This window comes from Meles meles, chromosome 1, assembly GCF_922984935.1.
Source record: "Meles meles chromosome 1, mMelMel3.1 paternal haplotype, whole genome shotgun sequence".
NCBI classification, from domain to species: Eukaryota; Metazoa; Chordata; class Mammalia; order Carnivora; family Mustelidae; genus Meles; species Meles meles.
The window spans coordinates 63,873,016-63,893,083 of NC_060066.1; the positions used below are offsets into that span (position 1 = coordinate 63,873,016).

The window sequence follows — 20,068 nt, forward strand, 5'->3', positions numbered from 1 at the left end:
ACTTGTCTACTTTTTCATTTTTATTTGTCTCATAAACAGTGAATTCTGGAACACTGGAAAGAAATAAAATAAAATAAAATGAAATGAAAAACAAACAAAAAACAAGGACTTTATTAAAACTAGGTTAGGCAATCTCAAACCTAAACAATTTTAACCAGGCAATATTTGTTCTGTGTTCAATATATCTATTGAGTGACAATAAGTCTGTCTAATCCAAGAAGCCTATAATGCTATGCTCCCATTAATTTCAGCCTATTTCCTAAATTCCCTGAATTGATTTTTTTTTTTTAAATTCTGAAGCATAATATTTATCAACTGCTTACATCAGTCAGGGTTGTTTTAGGTAAAATTTACCTAGGCACATTATCATCTCACTTTGACTATATAAACACTGAAGCCAAAGAGGAACCTTTCAGGCCTAGAAGGAAGTTACTAATATATTATGGAACTATCCCTGCAACCAAAGAAAAATAATGGTTAGATTGGACTATTTTTTTTTAAATTTTTTTGAAGATTTTATTTATTCATTTGAGAGAGAATGAGTGAGAGAGAGCATGAGAGAGGAGAAGGTCAGAGGGAGAAGCAGACTCCCCAAGGAGCTGGGAGCCCGATGTGGGACTCCATCCTGGAAGTCCAGGATCATGACCTGAGCCAAAGGCAGTCGCTCAACCAACTGAGCCACCCAGGTGCCCAGATTGGACTATTTTTAAGACTATATTTGTTCAAAGCACGCGAAGTCACTTTTCTTTGAAAATGCTCCTTCCCAGCTAAGTTTTAGATCTGCCTCCCGCACTCGTCCTCCCCCACCCATTATTTTGTGACAATGTGTACTTTTGGAACTATAAAAATTACTTCTGCTCTAATACCATCAAGGATTCCTTGGATGCTAGTGTGACCTGAGCTCTTAACACATGGACCACTATTTTTCTTGGATGTCTTATGGATCATAAAGTCTATTACCAAAGAAGTATTTTTTTTTTTTTACAAGTCGATTAAGAGTAGATTGATATTGAAGAATTTACCACACAGGAGTAGACTTAGAGTCTTACTTTATGAAGAATATAAAGTAGGCTCAAGGAGAGAAATACAGACTAGGTAAGCTAAAATTGTATACTTTATAGCTTAGGGGTAGATGACTTGAATGTGAAATATATGCTCTCTTGGATAGTTGAGAAAAGGAAGAGAAGACTGATATCAGACACCAACCACAGATACGACTATAAATGTGGATGGTGTTTCTTTGGAGGGTAAAGTGTAGACAATGATGTTAATGCCCTGTCTACCTCTGAGATCTTACTGTCTTGGGGTGGAGGGCTGCTGACCACTGGTACCTGCCTGAGGGTCTGTAGGTCTTCCTTGCCTGAAGGTCTCCTTTTGTCTGTTTTTTCTTTCTGGGCTGGGAAACCTCTTGGCTTCTGCTCGAGGCTGCCATCAGGTGCCAAGGAATTAACACTCTCTCACCCCCATGGACAACAGTCTTATCCACTGGCTGATGGACACCCCAGCTTCCCACTTGAGGGATGAGACAGTTCTGAGGTCTCTTTCTTCATCCCCTGTATCGCACGCCCTAAGCAGTGTTTGCTGAGCCTCCCAGATAAATTGTGTGGACTTGAATCTTTGACTCAGGACCTACTTGTGGGGGGAAGCACACTTAGGCACGTGGGTTCAAAAAGCACGTGGAATTTTAGGCACGTGGAATTTTAAGATTGTTTTTCCAAATTGAATCTACATACTATTTTATTGTATATCATCTTGTACTGCTAAGAATTTCTCTTCTCCATCTTTTTTTTTTTAACGCCCATTATAATAGATTAGGATGTTTTCTTCTAAAGGAAAGAATAAGAGGAATCTTTTATCAGTGATGGGGGTTGGCTTCCTTTCTGATTTTCCTGTCAGTGTTTCTGATATATTCTCAACTTTTTCATCCTATGCCTTCATTGTGATGACTGATCTCACTTCTGCTTCTAAATCTCCTCATTAGGACACAGAGCTGGTTTATTTTTTACTTTCACTTGCACTGAATTCTCTAATTGCATCTAGTCTGGAATTTCAAGAACCACTTTCTCCTGTTAGAAAGGAATCCTGTTTTAATCGGAGTATATCGTGCAAATGTTTTGTTGAAAATGATTCAAATGATGTTGGTGATGTAGAAACAATATTCAATTAGATTATTTAAAATTAATTCATATTTATCTTATACTTATTGATTTCCTCCTGAATACATAATACCTATCACCTATAGGAAATGACACTCTAGTATTTAATCTGGTTTTCAAAAGGATAAATTAAATCTCTGGGGTCATTCAATTGTTGACATAACTTTTTATTACAAAATTGAGATTCATCCATCAGTAAGGCCTTGAATTAAAGAATGGTTGCTAAGATTTCATTTTGAATTAAGTTTGAGTTTGATTCTCAGATCCTCTTTTCCCTTGTCCTGCTTTCTGGAGGAGGGCTCGTTTAAGTCTTTATTTCATATTTGAAATTTGGATACCAGTATTAGCTTCTTCAGAGAGGAGGTGGCAGAATATCTAAGTTAATAACTCATACTTCCTTGAAAAAATGATTTGGGCCATACAAATCCACTCTCTGCCTCCACATTTTAATGATAGACATTGGGAAAATCTGACTCAGTGTTTCTAGATTCTTATTATAAATTATGCAGGAATAAGGCTGTTTTAAAACACCACAAAGGAGAAAGTAGAATTTTTAGTGGGTCTGAATCACCTTTCCATAAAGAGATTAGCATTGATTGCATCAAATCTTACCAATAAAAATAAACCCTTAAAATATTTAACTGGATCAATTTTCTTGAGGTTTGAGGTCCAGCATTTTAAAGTCTTCCAAATTTAGCTGGGTAACTTCCTAAATAGAAAACTTTTGGTGGCAGTTAATCATAAGAAACATTTTATTTTTGTGTCCACTTTTAATCTTTTAGCTACTTAGCATGACTAGTTAGCATAAAATGTAACAGATTTTTCTCTGCTAGACTTTTGTCTGTTAGACTGCAATATGTTTATAATTCTAACTGAACAAAATAGTTACTCTGAAAAGATGAACTGATTTAAAGAGGCCACTTGAAGTTATGGAATTTTGGATTGTGTTTGTGTTGTCATTATTTAATTTGATGACTGGTCACTCTATAGAAGAGCTACTTTATGCTTTGGTGGAGATGAAGATGAGTGTGAGCCATGGTTTGCCCTCAGGGAGCTTGTAGTCCATGGAGGGAGACAGGACGAGTACAGATGGAAAGACCATAAACGAGGACAGATGCAACGGTATGATGTTCAATGGCAGTCAAGGGCACATCGAGTTTAGGGGTCAAAAGAGGTTTCATGGAGGAGGTGGGATTTGTGGAGAACCTTGGCAGATTTGGAAAGTTTCAGTAAGTGGAGGAGGGAGAGTTCCAGTTAGAGAGCAAAGACAAGGTCAGGCTGTGTAGATGTATTTGAGAATGCTGAGCAAGTGTATTGCGGTTGGTGTGTTGGTTGTGTGTGGAGAGGCCTGGGAGATGAGGTTGGACAAGTAAAGCAGGGCCCCGTTGTGCATAGAGAGCTTGAGTTCTAGGAGCTTTTAACTGACTCTGTCCCTAGAAGGCAGTGGGGAGGTTTTAGCAGGCATTTGGCCACACTCCTTTTGGAAGAATAGGGAGGGAAAGGGGTAGGAAGGGAGGAGGGGGCCCAGGTAAAGGGTCTGCAGAGTCCCAGTGAGAGGCAATGATGGTTTTGACTGGCAAACAAGGAGAGGACAGTAGTCTGTGAAACTAGGCTCCCTACTTCTATCCGTGTCCCCTCTGGGTTGTTTTCAACTCTGCAGCCAGAAGGATCCTTTTAAAATGCCACTCCTCTGCTCACAGCTTTTGTGGTCTCTTGTCTCACTCAGAGAAAAGTCTCTTTCCTGTATGACTTCCTAGGGGGTAGCATCTGGTCCCTGCTTATCTGTTTAACCCCATCTCTCTCTTGCAGCCCCATTTGTTTATTCCACTTCAGCCACATTGGGCTTATTGCTGGTCCTCAAACCTGTCAGCCGTACTCTCACCTCATGGCCTTGGCATTTGCTATTCCTCTGCTGGGAATGCTGTTCCCCAGATCCCCTCACTTCCTGCAGGGTATTACTCAGAGTCCCTTCTCAGGGAGGCCTTGCTTGGCTGCCCTATTCAAAAATCTCCAACTTCCTCCAAAGCTTTTTTTTTTTTTAAAGATTTTATTTATTTGAGAGAGAGAGAAAGAGAATACGAGCAGGGGGAAGGGCAGAGGGAGAGGGAGAAGCAGACTCCCCGCCAAACAGGGAGCCCAACAGGGGGCTCAATCCCAGAATCCTGGGATCATAACCTGAGCCGAAGGCAGACACTGAACCATCCAGGTGCCCCTCTCCAAAGTATCATATCTCCTGCCCTTCTCTATTTTTCTCCTTAGTATATCATTATCTAACATGCCATATATTTTATTTATCTTATTGTTGTCTCCACATTGAGAAAGTAGGCCCCATGAAGGCAAGTGTCCCATGTCCACCATGTTCCCTGATGAATTTATACCACCTTATAGATAGTCAATATTTGATGCATGAATTATTGAGGAAGGAAAGGTTGTGTCTGTAGGATGCGGCCACTGATGGGATGATGGGGAGGTAGGTATCAAAGGTGGTTTCAGGATTTCAACCTTAGGTAATGCGGAAAGAGCTAGTTGAGAAGGACAGAAGGAATAAATTCCAAATTTGAGTTGCCCGAGAATATCCAAAACTATTGCATGGGGCCCTTTGCTGGGTATTTTAAAACTGGTAGAGTGTGGAATGGGTTGGGGTCAATCCTTGACTCAGCAAAGAGGGATCGCCAAGGCCGTGCTTGGTCCATGCTGTCTTAGTTCCACTGCATATTGCCTTTGCTCCCTTGCTGAACTACAGTTTAGTTTTATGTTTACAGCTTTTATTGACCTCTTGCTTGAACTCCCCATATTTGCCATAGGAGCATGCTCACTATCCTTTATATAAAACCCTATTTTGTGAGAACAGTGGTTCTCAAACTTCGGCTACCTGGGAAGCACCACAAGGGCTTCTCAAAACCCAGAGAGCTGTGCCCTGGCCCACAGTGTTCAAGTCAGGAGGCCTTGAGTAGCCTGAGTATTTGCATTTTAAAAATTAATTAATTAATTAAAGTTTAGAGAGGACGGGGGAGGAACAAAGGCCAAGAGATAATCCTAAGCAGGCTCCAGGCCTAGGACGAAATCAAGAGTTGGATGCTTAACTGACTGAGCTACCCAGGTGCCCTTTTTAAAAAAAAAAAAATTTAATTAATTAATTAATTTGACAGAGATCACAAGTAGGCAGAGAGGCAGGCAGAGAGAGAGAGAGGAGGAAGCAAGCTCCTGGCTGAGCAGAAAGCCCGATGAGGGGCTCGATCCCAGGACCCTGGGATCATGACCTGAGCTGAAGGCAGAGGCTTTAACCCACTGAGCCACCCAGGCACCCCCAGGTGCTCTTTTTAAATTTAAATTTAAATTTAAATTTAAATTAATTAATTTTATTTTATTTGTTTGTATTTATTTATTTATTTGGTATTTGCATCCTTAACACCTCAGGTGATACTGATGCTGGTAGGTCAGGGACCACACTGTGAGAACCGTTGCTCTGGAACACACAGAGGAAAAGCAATTTGATTGTTTCTGCTAATCACGATTATACAACTTTTTGCTTTGGTGGCCAGGGACCTGAGCCAAATCTGAAGCCCAGCAAGGATTCTTATAGACGTACTTGATTCTTTTTTCCTGGTTTTGACGTCGTGCTCTGTTTACGTCTTCTCTGGCTCTGGTTCTTTGTTTCATTCTCCTATTACACTGATTTTGTTGTGCATATGTTACCTTGTGGGAAGCTGAACCTTTAGATTTGGACTTCCAGCTTAGGAGGGAAATGCTAACATGCCTGGCAGAGAATTCCTGAAAAAGAAAGCAGTTTCTTTATATTCAGTGCAAACTGTGAGGTTACTCATCAACTCATCAGAGTAGTATCTACTTAGAAAGTTATATATGAAAATACTCACTTGTGCTAGATTTCAGCAAGCGAATAGTACTTGGCCAGCAACTATAAATGATGTATTTGGGGTCTCGACAGCTGCTGTTTCTGTCCCCTGCCTGTAGGTAAGTGGCTCAGGGGCTTCGTGTGCAGGGGCAGAGGTGACTGTGGTGTGCAAGACCATCTGGCTCCTTCTGTTCTTTTATTGGCAAGCAGGGAATGCCATTTGCCAGTGTGTCCTGGAGGGGAGAGGAAAATTGCAACACTTTTATGGAGAATTGTGGGTAGGGAGTACAGGGGGTGGTCATTAGTTTCAAAGAGAATGAGCAGATAATGGCGATACTTGGGCTGTGTACAAATAGCTCAAAAATATTAGGGGTGGAAGGACAAATTAAATGCTTTTAAAAAGCAGTTCCAGAAGAAGGGAATCAAGGACTTTTATGTAGAGGAGTTAAAAGAAGTGGCTCTCTAATTTATACCCACAGCATGTTAATTTATGGGGGTGATGGGATCACGATGGAATCATGACATGAAAGGAGGATTTATTACTTGCATTTCCCAAGAGAAGGAGGCACACAGGGCTGCAAGGGAAACACCAGGTTTTCATCAGGAAACAAAAGACAAGAGTGAGGGTAAAGCCAAGGCCAGACCCCTGTGGGGGTTTCTGTAGGAAAGAAAAGGCAGGGCAGAGTCAATAGTTTACAACTGGCTTGTCTGTGTCATTTCGGTGGGCTTTGGCCTGTGGGGGTGGTCTGGTTGTGTGGTACCTGGCCCTGGGGGATGTAGGGTGGGGACAACACTGGTGGGTGGGTGAGAGCACAGTAAAGAGGTGGTTGGGACTATACACTCAGGACCAGATAGGCCACGTGTAAAAGATGAGCTCCCAGCTGATGCATGCTGTCTCTAAAACTTGGTAGTCTTGTCTCTTCCCAGCCAGCAAGACTTTTAAGAGTCAAACATTATAAAATACTGAAAAATGAAAATGTATGATTAATATAAAAGCTTATATGTTACAGCCAAAGCATACACTCACCTGGCCTGACTCCACTACTATTATCATATAGTGTTTTCTCCACCTTTCTTTACGCTCCTTCTCCCCACCTTTGTGGGGCTTTTCTGGAGCTCTCGAGGCTGAGGCTTTGGATCCTGCCCATGTACTTTGAAAAGCACTCTGTATTTTGGCACATAATTTATTATTTTATAATCCCAACCTTTTATATAACAATGACCCCCCGACTCTGGTGTTCCCATTTTTACTCTTGGTCACTTTGTTTGTGCCTAGGGTGAATTCTGTGTCTTGTTTGACTTAGTCTGTTTAAGCTGTCTAGATCTGCTTCTTCAGTTGATACTTTCCTCAAATTTTACTTTCATTTAAGAAATCTGTGTCATCTAAGTGTTTGGGAAAGGATTAGACTCTTCTCCCCAAGTCCTTCCTTTTTTTTTTTTTTTTTTTTAACCCTCAAAGCTTTATTTATTTATATGAGAGAGAGAGGAGGGTAGAGGGAAAGGGAGAGAGAGAGAGTCCTTAAGCAGACTCCATGCTAAGTGTGGAGCCAGATGTAGGCTCTGTCTCACGACCCTGAGATCATGACCTGAAGAGAAACCAAGAGTCTGATGCTTAACCAACTGTACCCCCCTCCCAATTACCCTCCCAAATCCTTCTAATTATTCATAGATGGCTGACAGTATCTCTCTTAAGAAAATGTATCTCTTTCTTTGTTTTTCTCTTCCACAAATATCTTTATTGAGCAACAGCTATGGGACAAAGAACTAGAAGGTAGAAAGGAAAATTGACATAATAAAATATAAGTCTTTAAATGGAGGTATGTACATTCTAAGGAAGATTGAAGGAGGAGGAGGAAGGAATTCCTAAGTTAGCTGACTGAGTCAGGGAGACTTATCTTGGAAGATGACATATTGTTGGGTTCTTTTAAAATTACAGAGTGTTTCGGCGCCTGGGTGGCTCAGTGGTTAAAATTACAGAGTGTTTCATTAATTTTTTTAGAATATAAAAATAATAAATGTTTGTTGTAGAAAATTTAGAAAGTACATAAGGATATAAAGAATAAAATAAAAGTGCATTCCAACAGCATTCCTGAACACAGAAGCTTACATTATTTTTATAACAGAAAGTATGTTTTGAAACTAGATAGATGTTGCGTACCATTGGGATTGCACACCATTATGAAGGTACTGAATGCCCCTGAATTGTTCATCTTAAAATAATTTTATGTTATGTAAATTTGACCTCAACAAATTATTTTTGAAAAGATATTTACTTTACTTGAATTTAGACATAAGGAAAATAAACTGAATAGGCTATAATCTTCAGATAAATCTTTTTTTTTCCATAAGAAGAAATATTATGTCCAAAAATTTCTACATCAGAAAAATTATGAAAGTTTTAAGAGCGGTCAGTATGTTTATTTCACATTTATTTTTTTTTAAAGATTTTATTTATTTATTTGACAGACAGAGATCACAAGTAGGCAGAGAGGCAGGCAGAGAGAGAGGAGGAGGCGGGCTCCCTGCTGAGCAGAGAGCCCAAAGCGGGGCTTGATCCCAGGATGCTGAGATCATGACCTGAGCTGAAGGCGAGGCTTTAACACACTGAGCCACCCAGGCACCCCCTTATCTGGCATTTAATTTTTATCATGTATATCTGGAAATAATGTTAGTTTCCAGGTAATAAAATTTAGTCAACAACTCGATAGTTAGAATAATTCATCTATTTTTTATAATAATAAACCACCACTCCTCATCCCACCCCCAATTTAAATTCAAAAAATTGATGTCCAAAAGAACAAAATTGAAATCTCTGTCTACTTCACAGAGGCCCTTCAAAAGAACATAACAGAAAAAAGCTGTTGTAGGGGCGCCTGGGTGGCTCAGTTGGTTAAGCAACTGCCTTTGGCTCAGATCATGATCCTGGAGTCCCAGGATCGGGTCCCACATCGGGCTCCCTGCTTGGCGGGGAGTCTGCTTCTCCCACTGACCTCTCTCCTCTAATGCTCTCTCTCTCTCATTCTCTCTCTCTCTCTCAAATAAATAAATAATCTTAATTAAAAAAAAAGAAAAAAGCTGTTGTAGAAGTAGAATGTCAGCAGACAAAAACAAACACCACAACACATCACAGAGAAGGAATGTCCCTGCAACCAAAAAAGATCAGAAAATAGGGGCACCTGGGTGGCTCAGTGGGTTAAGTCTCTGTCTTTGGATCAGGTCATGATCTCAGGGTCCTGGGATCGAGCCCTGCATTGGGCTCTCTGCTCAGCAGGGAACCTGCTCCCCCCTCTCTCTCTCTCTGCCTGCCTCTCTGCCTACTTGTGATCTCTCTCTGTGCGTCAAATAAATAAATAAAATCTTTAAAAAGATCAGAAAATAAATAGAAGGCTTAAAAATATACTAAAAATATCCATAGATATTTTTATTCATAATTGTGACTTTGAATCTTGAAGAGAATGTCAAATTATGCTATGGATTTTCTAGTAATACCAGTTAACACAAATAAAATGCTTAAAGTTTTGTTGCTTTAAGAGGCAATTGCCCCGTTATCTGAAAAATTCAAGCATTCCAAACACCTCTTTTCCCCAGATGTGCTGAATGGATGAAATATTGTCTATTTCCTCCTTCTCTGGTTAGTATTTTATTATTTCTTTAATGGAATTTTTGGTTTATAATCTGATCTAAATCTTTTTAGGATTCTTTAGCTCCAGAAAGCCATATTTTAAAAAGGATTATCTATTTGGTCCTTCACATTTTTCTGTGGTCTTGTTAAGCCCACCACTATATGCACTGCCCTTTATCTTATGACTTATACTTTCTTAATAAATAATTAACTACCCAGGAGGAAATTAGGCATCTTTGGAAAAGATTTCATTTTCTCACATGTATATGGATATTGTTTTAGTACAAATTGTTGCTTTGATGTTATAATGAATGTTAATAAACACATTCCAAATATATATATTTAAATTTTTTTTTTCTGAGAAAAATTTTTATTTATTTGACAGAGAGAGAGATCACAGGTAGGCAGAGAAGCGGGCAGAGAGAGACAGGGGGAAGCAGGCTCCCTACTGAGCCAAAGGCAGAGGCTTAACCCACTGAGCCACCCAGGCGCCCCCAGATATATTTTTTGAGTGCCTGCAAAATGCCAGATGTATGCTGGGAGCTGAAGTTATACAGATTTACCAAGTCCTGCTTTCATAGCATTTACACTCTCTTGAAAGAAACAAACAGGTAAACACATGCAGCTATTGAAGGCTTGATGAGTAGCAGTATGAACAGCATGCTGTGGGAGCACAGAGGAGAAGCACCTGTGGGTCTGAAGGAGCTATCTCTTACAGAATCAGTGGACGAGCTTGACATTTGCTGAGCAGACTTGCAGGGGAATATAGTAAATAGTAGAGAGAAGAAAGACCATGGCCATGTAGGGAGGCTTCTGGTGGGAATCATAGGACTTTCAGAACTGGAAGGGTGGACAGCAATCCTGTCTGGAGGGCCTTCCGAGTGAGGCCAAGTTCTGGGCAGCTGGGCCTTCCCATTTTCTTGCTCATTCGCTCTGTTGGCATATCTTTTTCAAGCATATCATTATGTAAAAAAGTCTATTTCAGTAGTTTAAGACAACAAATAGGCATGACAGGTGCTTTCAGTTTGTAAAGGACAGAAGCAAGTTGAAGCCCCCTGAGATACTGGGGTTCTAGCATAAGGCTCTCTTGTGGGGCCTCCAGCAGCTCTGGGAATGCGTTCCTTGCTTTGGACCCACAGTCACTCTGGATATTCAGCTTCAGGCTGATGTTCAGTTCCTTTTCCTTACTTATGTTCTCACTCAGATCTTCATACGCACAGCCTAATTCATTGTGTGGCAGGTGCCAACAGTAAGGGGCATGAAGTAAAGGGCTTGGCCAGTCTGTGTTCATGCATGGTGTCCCAGGCCTCTTAGGGCTGCAGGGCTGCCTTCTGGAAGCACCTTTGAGTCCAGCCTCCTTTCCTGCTACAACCAGCTTGTTTCGGGGTATCAGGTCATATGCTCTAAACCTTACTATGTTGGCATAAGGAGCCACTGAAAAGGGGACTTTCAGTGTGGCAGGGCCACGCAGACCTTTCTTCAGAATGGGATCCATTATATGCCAGACTAAATGTATTACCAATGTGCTTCTCCCTTTGCCCTACTCTCAAAGATGACTGACGCCTTTCAGGTTCTTTGAGACCCAGGCTTACTTAAAGCTTTACTCTTCCAAACAGAAACTTTACTCTAAATAGATCCTTCAAGTTGTAGAGTTTTTTTTAAGAATGAGCATAAAAGGGGCGCCTGGGTGGCTCAGTGGGTTAAGCCGCTGCCTTCGGCTCAGGTCATGATCCCAGGGTGCTGGGATCGAGTCCCGCATCGGGCTCTCTGCTCGGCAGTGAGCCTGCTTCCCTCTCTCTCTCTCTCTGTCTGCCTCTCTGCCTACTTGTGATCTCTCTCTCTGTCAAATAAATAAATAAAATCTTAAAAAAAAAAAAAAGAATGAGCATAAAACATTCACATATACTGGAGCATGCTTACCTGATGGGCAGAAACTTACCCCCATACCCATACCTGCTGCCTCCTCTTAGGCAGTCAGCTACAAGGCTTTGGAGAATGAGAAACTCTGGTCTCTGCCCTTGCTGAGACTGTCCTTAATCAGCTTCCACGGGAAGCCAGTCATACCGCACATCTCAGATTTTCTGAAACTTTGACTCAAGGTTTGCAAGGTCAAGTGGAGGAGGCAGGGGGACAACATCAAATTTATTGTACCGTAGCCCCGTTTTGATGGGTGTGCAACTCACCATCTGGTCTGATGGCAGTGCCGGCTGTCTTGGGTCACCAGCCCTGCCGTGGTTGTGCATGTGGGAAAGAGTAAGGGATCTGCCAGTGACAGCAACACTTTTTCTTTTTTTTAAAGCTTTTACATTCCAGCTAGCCAACATACAGTGCATTATTAGTTTCAGGTGTACAACCCAGTGATGCAACACTTACATACAACACTTATGTACAACACATATGTACAACACACAACTTGCTCATCACAAATGCACTCCTTAAGTAACACCTCTTTTAAAACTGATTTCTATGTGTAGCCTATCTCTTATATTACATTCTATTGAATTTTGGTACTTTGCATTGAATTCTATTCCCACTTTACTAATGTTTAAGGAGTTTGTGGTTTTAATGTCAATTTGCCCTTATCATTGAATTTGTAAGATTTCATAGCATTAAATGAGAAAAAAAATGATGTTCGTTACCATTATTTTAGCTCTCTTCATGAGGCTTTTCCCTGTATTTTTGATTTTACAATGACAGTTATAAATGGCATGAAGAAATTTATCTAAAATATATTCTGCAGCATAAACGTTAGGTATTGGACTGCAAATGTATGGATTCAGCTTAGATTTTTTTTTGCGTGTGTGATTTTTCTTGTGTGTTTGAAATTATTTTGAATTTACATAAAAGCCGCAGAAAGAGTGCACAGAACTCTGTGTGTCCTGTACTCAGTTCTCCAGTTGTTAACGTTTCTGACCCATCGGAGAAGTTGCAGACGTGGTGCTCTACTGCCCTGTCTTCCTCAGTGTGTGTTTCATAAGTACAAGGACATTGTCCTGCATGACCACAGGGCAGCCATCAAAACCTGGAAATTAACATTGATCCAGTGCTACCACCTAGACCACAAGCCCTATTCAAACTTCATCAGTGATTTCAACAATGACCTTTATGTCCAAATTCAATTCACAGATCACACATTGTGTTTCTTTGGGGTGTATTTTAGGCTTCTTCAATCTGAATTAGTTCCTCAGTATTTCCTTATTTTTATGACCTTGATCTTTTTAAAAAGTATAAGCTGATAACATTATAGAATGTCCCTCAGTTTGGGTTTGATAATGTCGCCTCCTGACTGATGCCCTTGGTGGGCAGACCACTGAAACCATGCTCTGTTCCAGTGCCTTGTACCAGAAGCTATGTAACGCTACTGTCCCCATGAACTTTTATCTCTTAGAGAAGATTGTATCGACCAGGTTTCTGTACTCTAAAGTTAATAAATATTTTGCAGTTCTAAATCAATAAGTAATTTGTAGGCATGCTGTGGGGAAGTACTTTGAAGCTATCCAAATCCCGCTGATTCTCATTCGTGCTAGTTGTGTTCTATAAAGTCATGTGAACATTGAGTTGGTGAACACGGAGGCATTGCTCTAGGAGAAACACAGGGCTGGATTCCTGTCACAATATAATCATCAACCAATCAATATATAACCTTGTTTCATGTATGTTTCTGTTCAAAGACACCTTACTCAATATATATTGTTGATTCCTTAACATTGAATCCACCACCAACAGCAGTATGACTCATGCCTGAGGGGAGTGTATCTAGCACATGCATTTTCTCTACATGGCACATCACAGCCTCTTAGGAATGCTAGACAGCATTTCAGCACTATGTCTGGGGGCATTTGAAACAGGGAAATCACCAAAAACATAAAAATGCTAAAAATTTGACAGTATCTTATGAAAAGGACACTTGCTTGCAGCCTGAGAGCTGACCCAGGAAGACAGAGGGAGAGGCCTCATGCAGTCTTTGCCAAGAAAGTGTGTGTCCTACAACTCAATTTTTTTTTTGCCACTTGGTGCATGTCCTTGAATGGCCACCCCCGAGAGTTTTGATTTGGGAGTTACACATAAATTGTAGCAAGTGGGCAAATTTGAAAATACTAGATCTGTAAATAATGAAGATTGACTGTATCTTGTTTCTGTTAAACTTTCACTTACCACTTTTAGCATCCATTGACCTTAAATTGCTTCATATTTGACTATTTGGAATCCTTCGAACTCTCTTTGGTGTCCTTCTGACATGTCCCCGTCATTCTCTGAGCACTTTACTTTCTTGTTAAACAAGATTTTCCAGGCTCGTCTTGTATTTTCTGTCTCAGCTCTGAAGTTAGACATTTCTCCAAGGAGCTCTCCATTGAGTGGAAAATGGCCCTTAGAGACCACACACTGGGTGTTAGGTGTACTCTTTGTGTTAAAACTTCTAAGCCATGTAGTTGACAGAATAAGGAAAAATGTGTGTGTACACACATTCACACACATGTATCTATCATCTGTCATCTTTATCTATCGTCTATCATTATATCTATCCATCATCTTCTATCTACCCATCTGTCTATCTGTCCATCCATCCCATGACTTCATACCATTACCTTCAATTCCAATCTGATATCTAACTATCCCCTGTCCATATTTATAAACTGTCCATATTTATAACATATTATAAACTCCCTTCTCTGGCCATTAGAAGGCTGACTGCCATTAATCTTAATGGACTTACTCACTCTTCTTGTATTTAAACAAACTCCCAGCCCCACCAGCTAAAGACCCAAGTCTGTATATCTGGCCCTTTGTTCCCGCAGGGCATGTATGGTGAAGATTTAGCTCCAACAAAGGGAAGTAGGAAGGTGGAAGAAAGGAGGAAGCTAACTTAAAGTTTTTGAATTTCAACTTTTGCTAAATTCTTCTTAAATAACACCAGGTTTTTTGGGGGGGTTTTGTTTTATTTATTTATGAAAGAGAAGAACAAATATGACATATATTTTGAGTTAGCATTGAAATTAGAGGCCTATTTTAGCACACGAAATTGGTATAAGAGAAAAATCAGTTTTCTGTAACAAGTATCTTTTCTTCTTTTTAAAGTTATTTATTTAAGTAATCTCTACACCCAGTGTGGGACTGGAACTCAGTCCGACTAACTTTTGACCTCAGTCAAAAGTTACATGCCTTTCCACTCTTCTGACTGAGCTAGCCAGGTGCCCCTATAACTAGTATCTTTTAAAATGTTTATTTGATACATATGTTATCTTCTTGGATTAAAAAAATTTGTTGTATAATTTCACCAGATAGTTTAGATTCAACAATATTTAGATTTAATATACCAAATAGACTTAATTTGAGTCTCCAAATGTTGATAAAAAATCTTCTAATTTTCTAATTTTTAAATTTTATTTATTTATTTAATATTTTATTTTATTTTTTTTTAAGTAGGCTGCACACTGTGGAGCTTGAACTCATGACTGCAAGATTAAGAGTCCCATGCTCTATCGACTGAGCCAGCCAGGCACTGCTCTAATTTTTAAATCTTAGATATGACCTTCTGATTTGCATACTTACAAGAGAATATTGGTTAATTTTATGAAGTACTTGAATTATATATTTTTTATGGTATGTTTTTCCATGTTAAAAAATGAAGTATGCATCTTAATTTTTATTTTAAATGTTCATTTAAGCTTTAATGATTAAATTAAGATATAGAACATTAACATTAATTTACATTTTAAAATGATTAGCAAATAGTCTTGACTTCCTAAGTTTTAAATTCTGGTGAATAGGCTATAAATTATAGCTTTAGTAACAAGTTTTGCTTAATTTTTATGAATTGATTTTACTATGTTGTAGCATAAGGTGATAGCTATTCTTTTTTTTTTAAGATTTATTTATTTTACAGAGGGAGAGAAAGAGTACACACTCAAGCAGGGGGAGGGGCAAAGGGAGACGGAGGAGGAGAATCTTTTTTTAAAAATTTTTTAAGGATTGTATTTATTTATTTGACAGACAGAAATCACAAGTAGGCAGAGAGGCAGGCAGAGAGAGAGGGGAAAGCAAGTTCCCCACCAAGCAGAGAGCCCTACATGGGGCCTGATCCCAGGACCCTGAGATCATGACCCCAGCCGAAGGCAGAGGCTTTAACCCACTGAGCCACCCAGGCGCCCCGGGAGAAGGAGAATCTTAAGCAGAGTCCCAGCTGAGCCTGGAGCTCAACATGGGGCTCAATCTCACCACCCCGAGGTCATGACCTAAGTCAAAAATCAAGATGGGAATGCTTGATTGACTAAGCCACCCAGACACCCTAGAGAATAACCATTTTGATAACTGCGATGACGGTACAGAAATAATGCAGCTTATCTTTTTCCATGATACATTCCAAGATATGTAAAGATCACATAAATGTTGATGAGGGAACAGAAGGCAAGCTGAGGGTAAAGCGGAAGCCGACACCCGGCGAACCACACCCCCAACCATGGGATATATGTGACATTCCTCAGGCACTCCTGGCTGCCCGAAAGGAAAAACAGTTAACTTGTAGAGACACAATCCTGCAAGACCTGAGTCTCCCTCAGTTTATAAATGTCCTAGTGATTTATAAGGAAGAAGCTTTCTTATCAGTAGCCTAACTTCCAGAGACAACTCTGTTCCTGAAGCACTAACATCACCTTTCCCTCCATAAAATGAGGGAGGCTGAGGCAGAGGGAAATGTAAATAAAGTTGAATTTCTTTTAAACCCATAAAGCTCATTGGCAAGGACATGTGATAGGAGGAGTGTGACATTCCTCCAGGGAACTCCCAACTATCTTACTGTGAATGCCTTACTAAAAGGAAAACCACCTTAACTTGAGAAATAGCAAAGCCTCTGGTATCCTGTGTGTCTTCTTTAATACATGAAAGTTCTTTCAAACTCTCCCTTTTCCTTATCTCCCCCAACCCCATAGTATATAATCAGCCACCCCTCACAATCCTGGGGCAGCAGCTCTTTCTGCCCATGGGTCCTGTCCCTATGCTTTAATAAACCACCATTTTGCACCAAAGACGTCTCGAGGATCCTTTCTTGGTCATTGGCTCTGGACTTCATCCCACTAAACCTCACCTATATTCCAAAACTTAATTAATGTGAGTTAATTCACATTATAAACGTGAAAAATGCACAAGAATCTCCTTTTATTCCTCTTTCCCAATCTTATTTCCACTTACAGAATTTCTTGGTGTTGTGTATATTGGGAAGTATATATTCAACCACATATAAATATGTTGTTTTGGTTTGTTTTTTACTTTGATATTACGTATATGTATATATATTTATGTACTCATGTATATGTATGTTTCTGCAGCAGCTTGCTTTGTTCATTTATAAAAATATTTCTTGGAGTTCCTTTTATGCCAGCCCATAGAGCTCTATATTGTTTTTAGCTACTGCATAGTATTTCATTATGGGGCTGTGCCATAATTTATTTAAACATTTTCCAGTGATGGACATTTAGTCTTTTTCCTTAAATTTTTGCCATTGTAAATAATGCTGAAATGAAGATACCTAGGCATACGTCTTGAAACATATCTATATGGCAAGTTCTGTAAAATAAATGCAAAGACTTGAAGACGAGACTTTTCTCTCTTCCTTGAGAGGCAGCTTGGACGGTCCTGAGCCCCCCCACCTCTGGGGTCTCCTCCTTTTGGAGAGCATTTCTCTTCCTTCCCCAGTCCAAAGTCCCTGGGAGTATCTGAGCTGGTGATGTGACTCTTAAGCCCTTTTAGCTGCACCATTTCCTATTTCATAATGAGGCTGGAAGATCAAATGACCAGAATCATGTACCGGTACCCCTGCTGTGGGTGTCTTCAGTGCGGGGTCAGGGACATGACACTTCAGAAGTGCATTTTCCTAGGGAAATGCTAGTTGAATGTCATGGGAACTATAATGTAGGATTGTACTGCAAGTTTTTTGCCCATTTAGTAGACTCTTGGGTTTTAACAAAGAACAACATTGTTTTAATCAATAAAAAATGTGAATAATTTATCTTAAGCAGTTTTTAGAACAGGAGTCATAGATTGGATTATTTTTGTAAGGTTATTTGTGTTTGGATATGTTTTTTTACTACTTTTTAAAATTTCCTCCTCCTAGTTGAAAAATTTTTAACAACCCCAAATCTGTTTTGAAGGGGATGATTTCTAATCAGTCATCAGGTTGTTCTGGTTTTATTCTCTGTTCAATAGTCTTGAATATTGCTGAATGGCTATTTCCAGTTCATTTCAAAAACAATTCAATTTTATTTTATTTCCATCCCTTATTTATAACATTCATTTGTCATTTTTGTCATTTTGTAGACCTACCAAGAGCAGCTGTCAGGATCTTAAGCAACATGACATTCCTTTTTGTGAGTTTGTCATACACAGCTGAGAGTGCCATTGTAACTGCTTTCATTACCTTCATTCCCAAGTTCATCGAGTCACAGTTTGGTATCCCAGCTTCCAATGCCAGCATCTACACTGGTAAGGCACTGCCGTTAGAGCTCCTTGAAAACATGATCATTTTTGACCACTAAACTAAAATGCAATGAGTGAAGAGAAAGTTCCTTCTAACATCAAAGTGTTAAATAAATTCATTAACAGCTACCTGCTTTCCCTCACCGCCCCCCCCCCGCCCCCATTTTAGGAGGAGAAGGTCTTTGAATGTTTTCGTGTTGACTTGGATTGTGTTACTGTGTGACATTTTTACCAACTGTCTTTTGGAAAGGAAGAACTTTGCATAATTATGTTTTTATGGTTCTCAGTTAAAAAGAAGGAAATAGGCAATGGCATTCAAATTGAGATCTGAATACATCTTTTTATGGGTGGCACGAGTTAAGTTAAAAAAAGAATTAAAAATTTTAAATGGATAATCTGAACTATAGATTAGGTGCATGGTATCAGGATTTCCCCTTCATGAATGTAAACAGATTTTTGATTGAATTAGAGAAGATGCTTGACCTTATAAAGGAAATCTATGAATTTTGTTTTAGAAGATGTTTTATGTCTGGGAAAATGATTTTTGGAGACTATGATACAGGTACTCATTGTATGCAGTACTCAAATCTTTTTTCATAGTAAATTGGGTGTTCTGAAATGCGGGACCCTTAATTCTCAGATATTGGGGGAATTTCCAGTGCATTATATCATTATATTTTGGATATATCCTTAATGGTTTCAAAGATGGTCAAATGCCTGTATCTACCCAAGGTTTAATTTATTAATAAAATATTACTTAAATAGTTAAGTGGAGATTGATGATAACTTTTCTGATGACTCTGGCTCCTACTTTATCTTCTACATCCACATTCAATCTTAGGAAGCTTGAATTGTCTGAAAATTAACAGGCAAAGTTATATTATTATTATGAAAAGAGAAGTTGAGTTGAAATATTTGGGTAATCACTTTGTTCTCTCCATTCACTTTGCACATAAAAAGACATACATTGGGGTTGTGGGTCCATGATTGCAAATATTTTCGTAAAGAGTATACTGCTTTGGATCATTGTAATGGTCACCCAAATATATGTTTTTCTCCATTTGTTTTTCAAAAATATATGTTTTCCTTATATTAAGGTAAAATTTACAAATTACTTAACAGTTTGGTTGCCAGAAAATCTGAACGACACATTTCTAGTTTAATTCTTACACTAACTCTTTGTTTGAGTGACTATTCTTGGTCAGGGAAACCAAGAGTTGTCTTGTAGCTAGATATGAAGATACACAGCTGATAAATGTAGAGTAGTCTCAAGCATTTCCCTAACTAAGTTTCCGTATTAGTAAGTGTTACTGTCAAGAAGAGTCATAGTCAAATAAATCTGGGACTTGCTGAGTTGAAATGTTACAGAGGTGTTTGCTGTAGGACTCTTCACAACCCTTACCATGCCAGTGTGCATTGTGAAGTTCCCAGACACAGGCTCAAGGTACTGTCTTTCCCAAATTGACTTGACTGTGAAATCCAGCTTTTAAATGGCATCTCTCTTCAGGAGAGATTTTCTTCAGGACGCACATCAAGAAACACTGTTGTTCCATCCTGTGTGTCCCTGTTCCAGCCAGACTAGGGAGCAGAGCTGTCTGGATCATCCCATCCCCCACCCCCACCCCCAAAGGTGCCATTTTGACTAAGCAACAGTTGCTGGGGCTGTGGTACAGAACTGAGCTAGGTAGGACTTTATGCATATTGAATCATATTGACTAAGGCCATCATTTAATTATGATAGAGGCAGCAGCTAGACATAAGACTCTTTGTGGAAAAATAGAGCAAAATGTTCAGCTGGACTGTTAGGCCACAGAGTTCCACAGTGGTGTGGTCAAGGCAGTCGTCACTGAATATGGCCCCCTTGGCTAAAGGGGATACAGGTTTGAATAAAACTAGCTCATGGAATTTGTTCATTTTATGTTCCAACATCAGGATTAAAAAAACAGCATCACACAGTGCCAATTCCAT

The 20,068-nt window shown here is 39.5% G+C and overlaps 1 protein-coding gene across 2 annotated transcripts in view; it reads left to right on the forward strand.

Annotated features, from left to right (window-relative positions):
- SLCO5A1 (solute carrier organic anion transporter family member 5A1) overlaps positions 1-20,068 on the forward strand; it is a 138,729-nt gene that overhangs the window by 68,196 nt on the left and 50,465 nt on the right. Inside the window, exon 4 of one of the 2 annotated variants that reach the window (XM_046023390.1) lies at positions 17,942-18,106. The exons of the other annotated variant lie outside the window; for it this stretch is intronic. Within the exon in view, the coding sequence (XP_045879346.1) occupies positions 17,942-18,106 (165 nt within the window). The remainder of the gene's footprint in view (positions 1-17,941; positions 18,107-20,068) is intronic. 2 annotated transcript variants of the gene reach the window in all.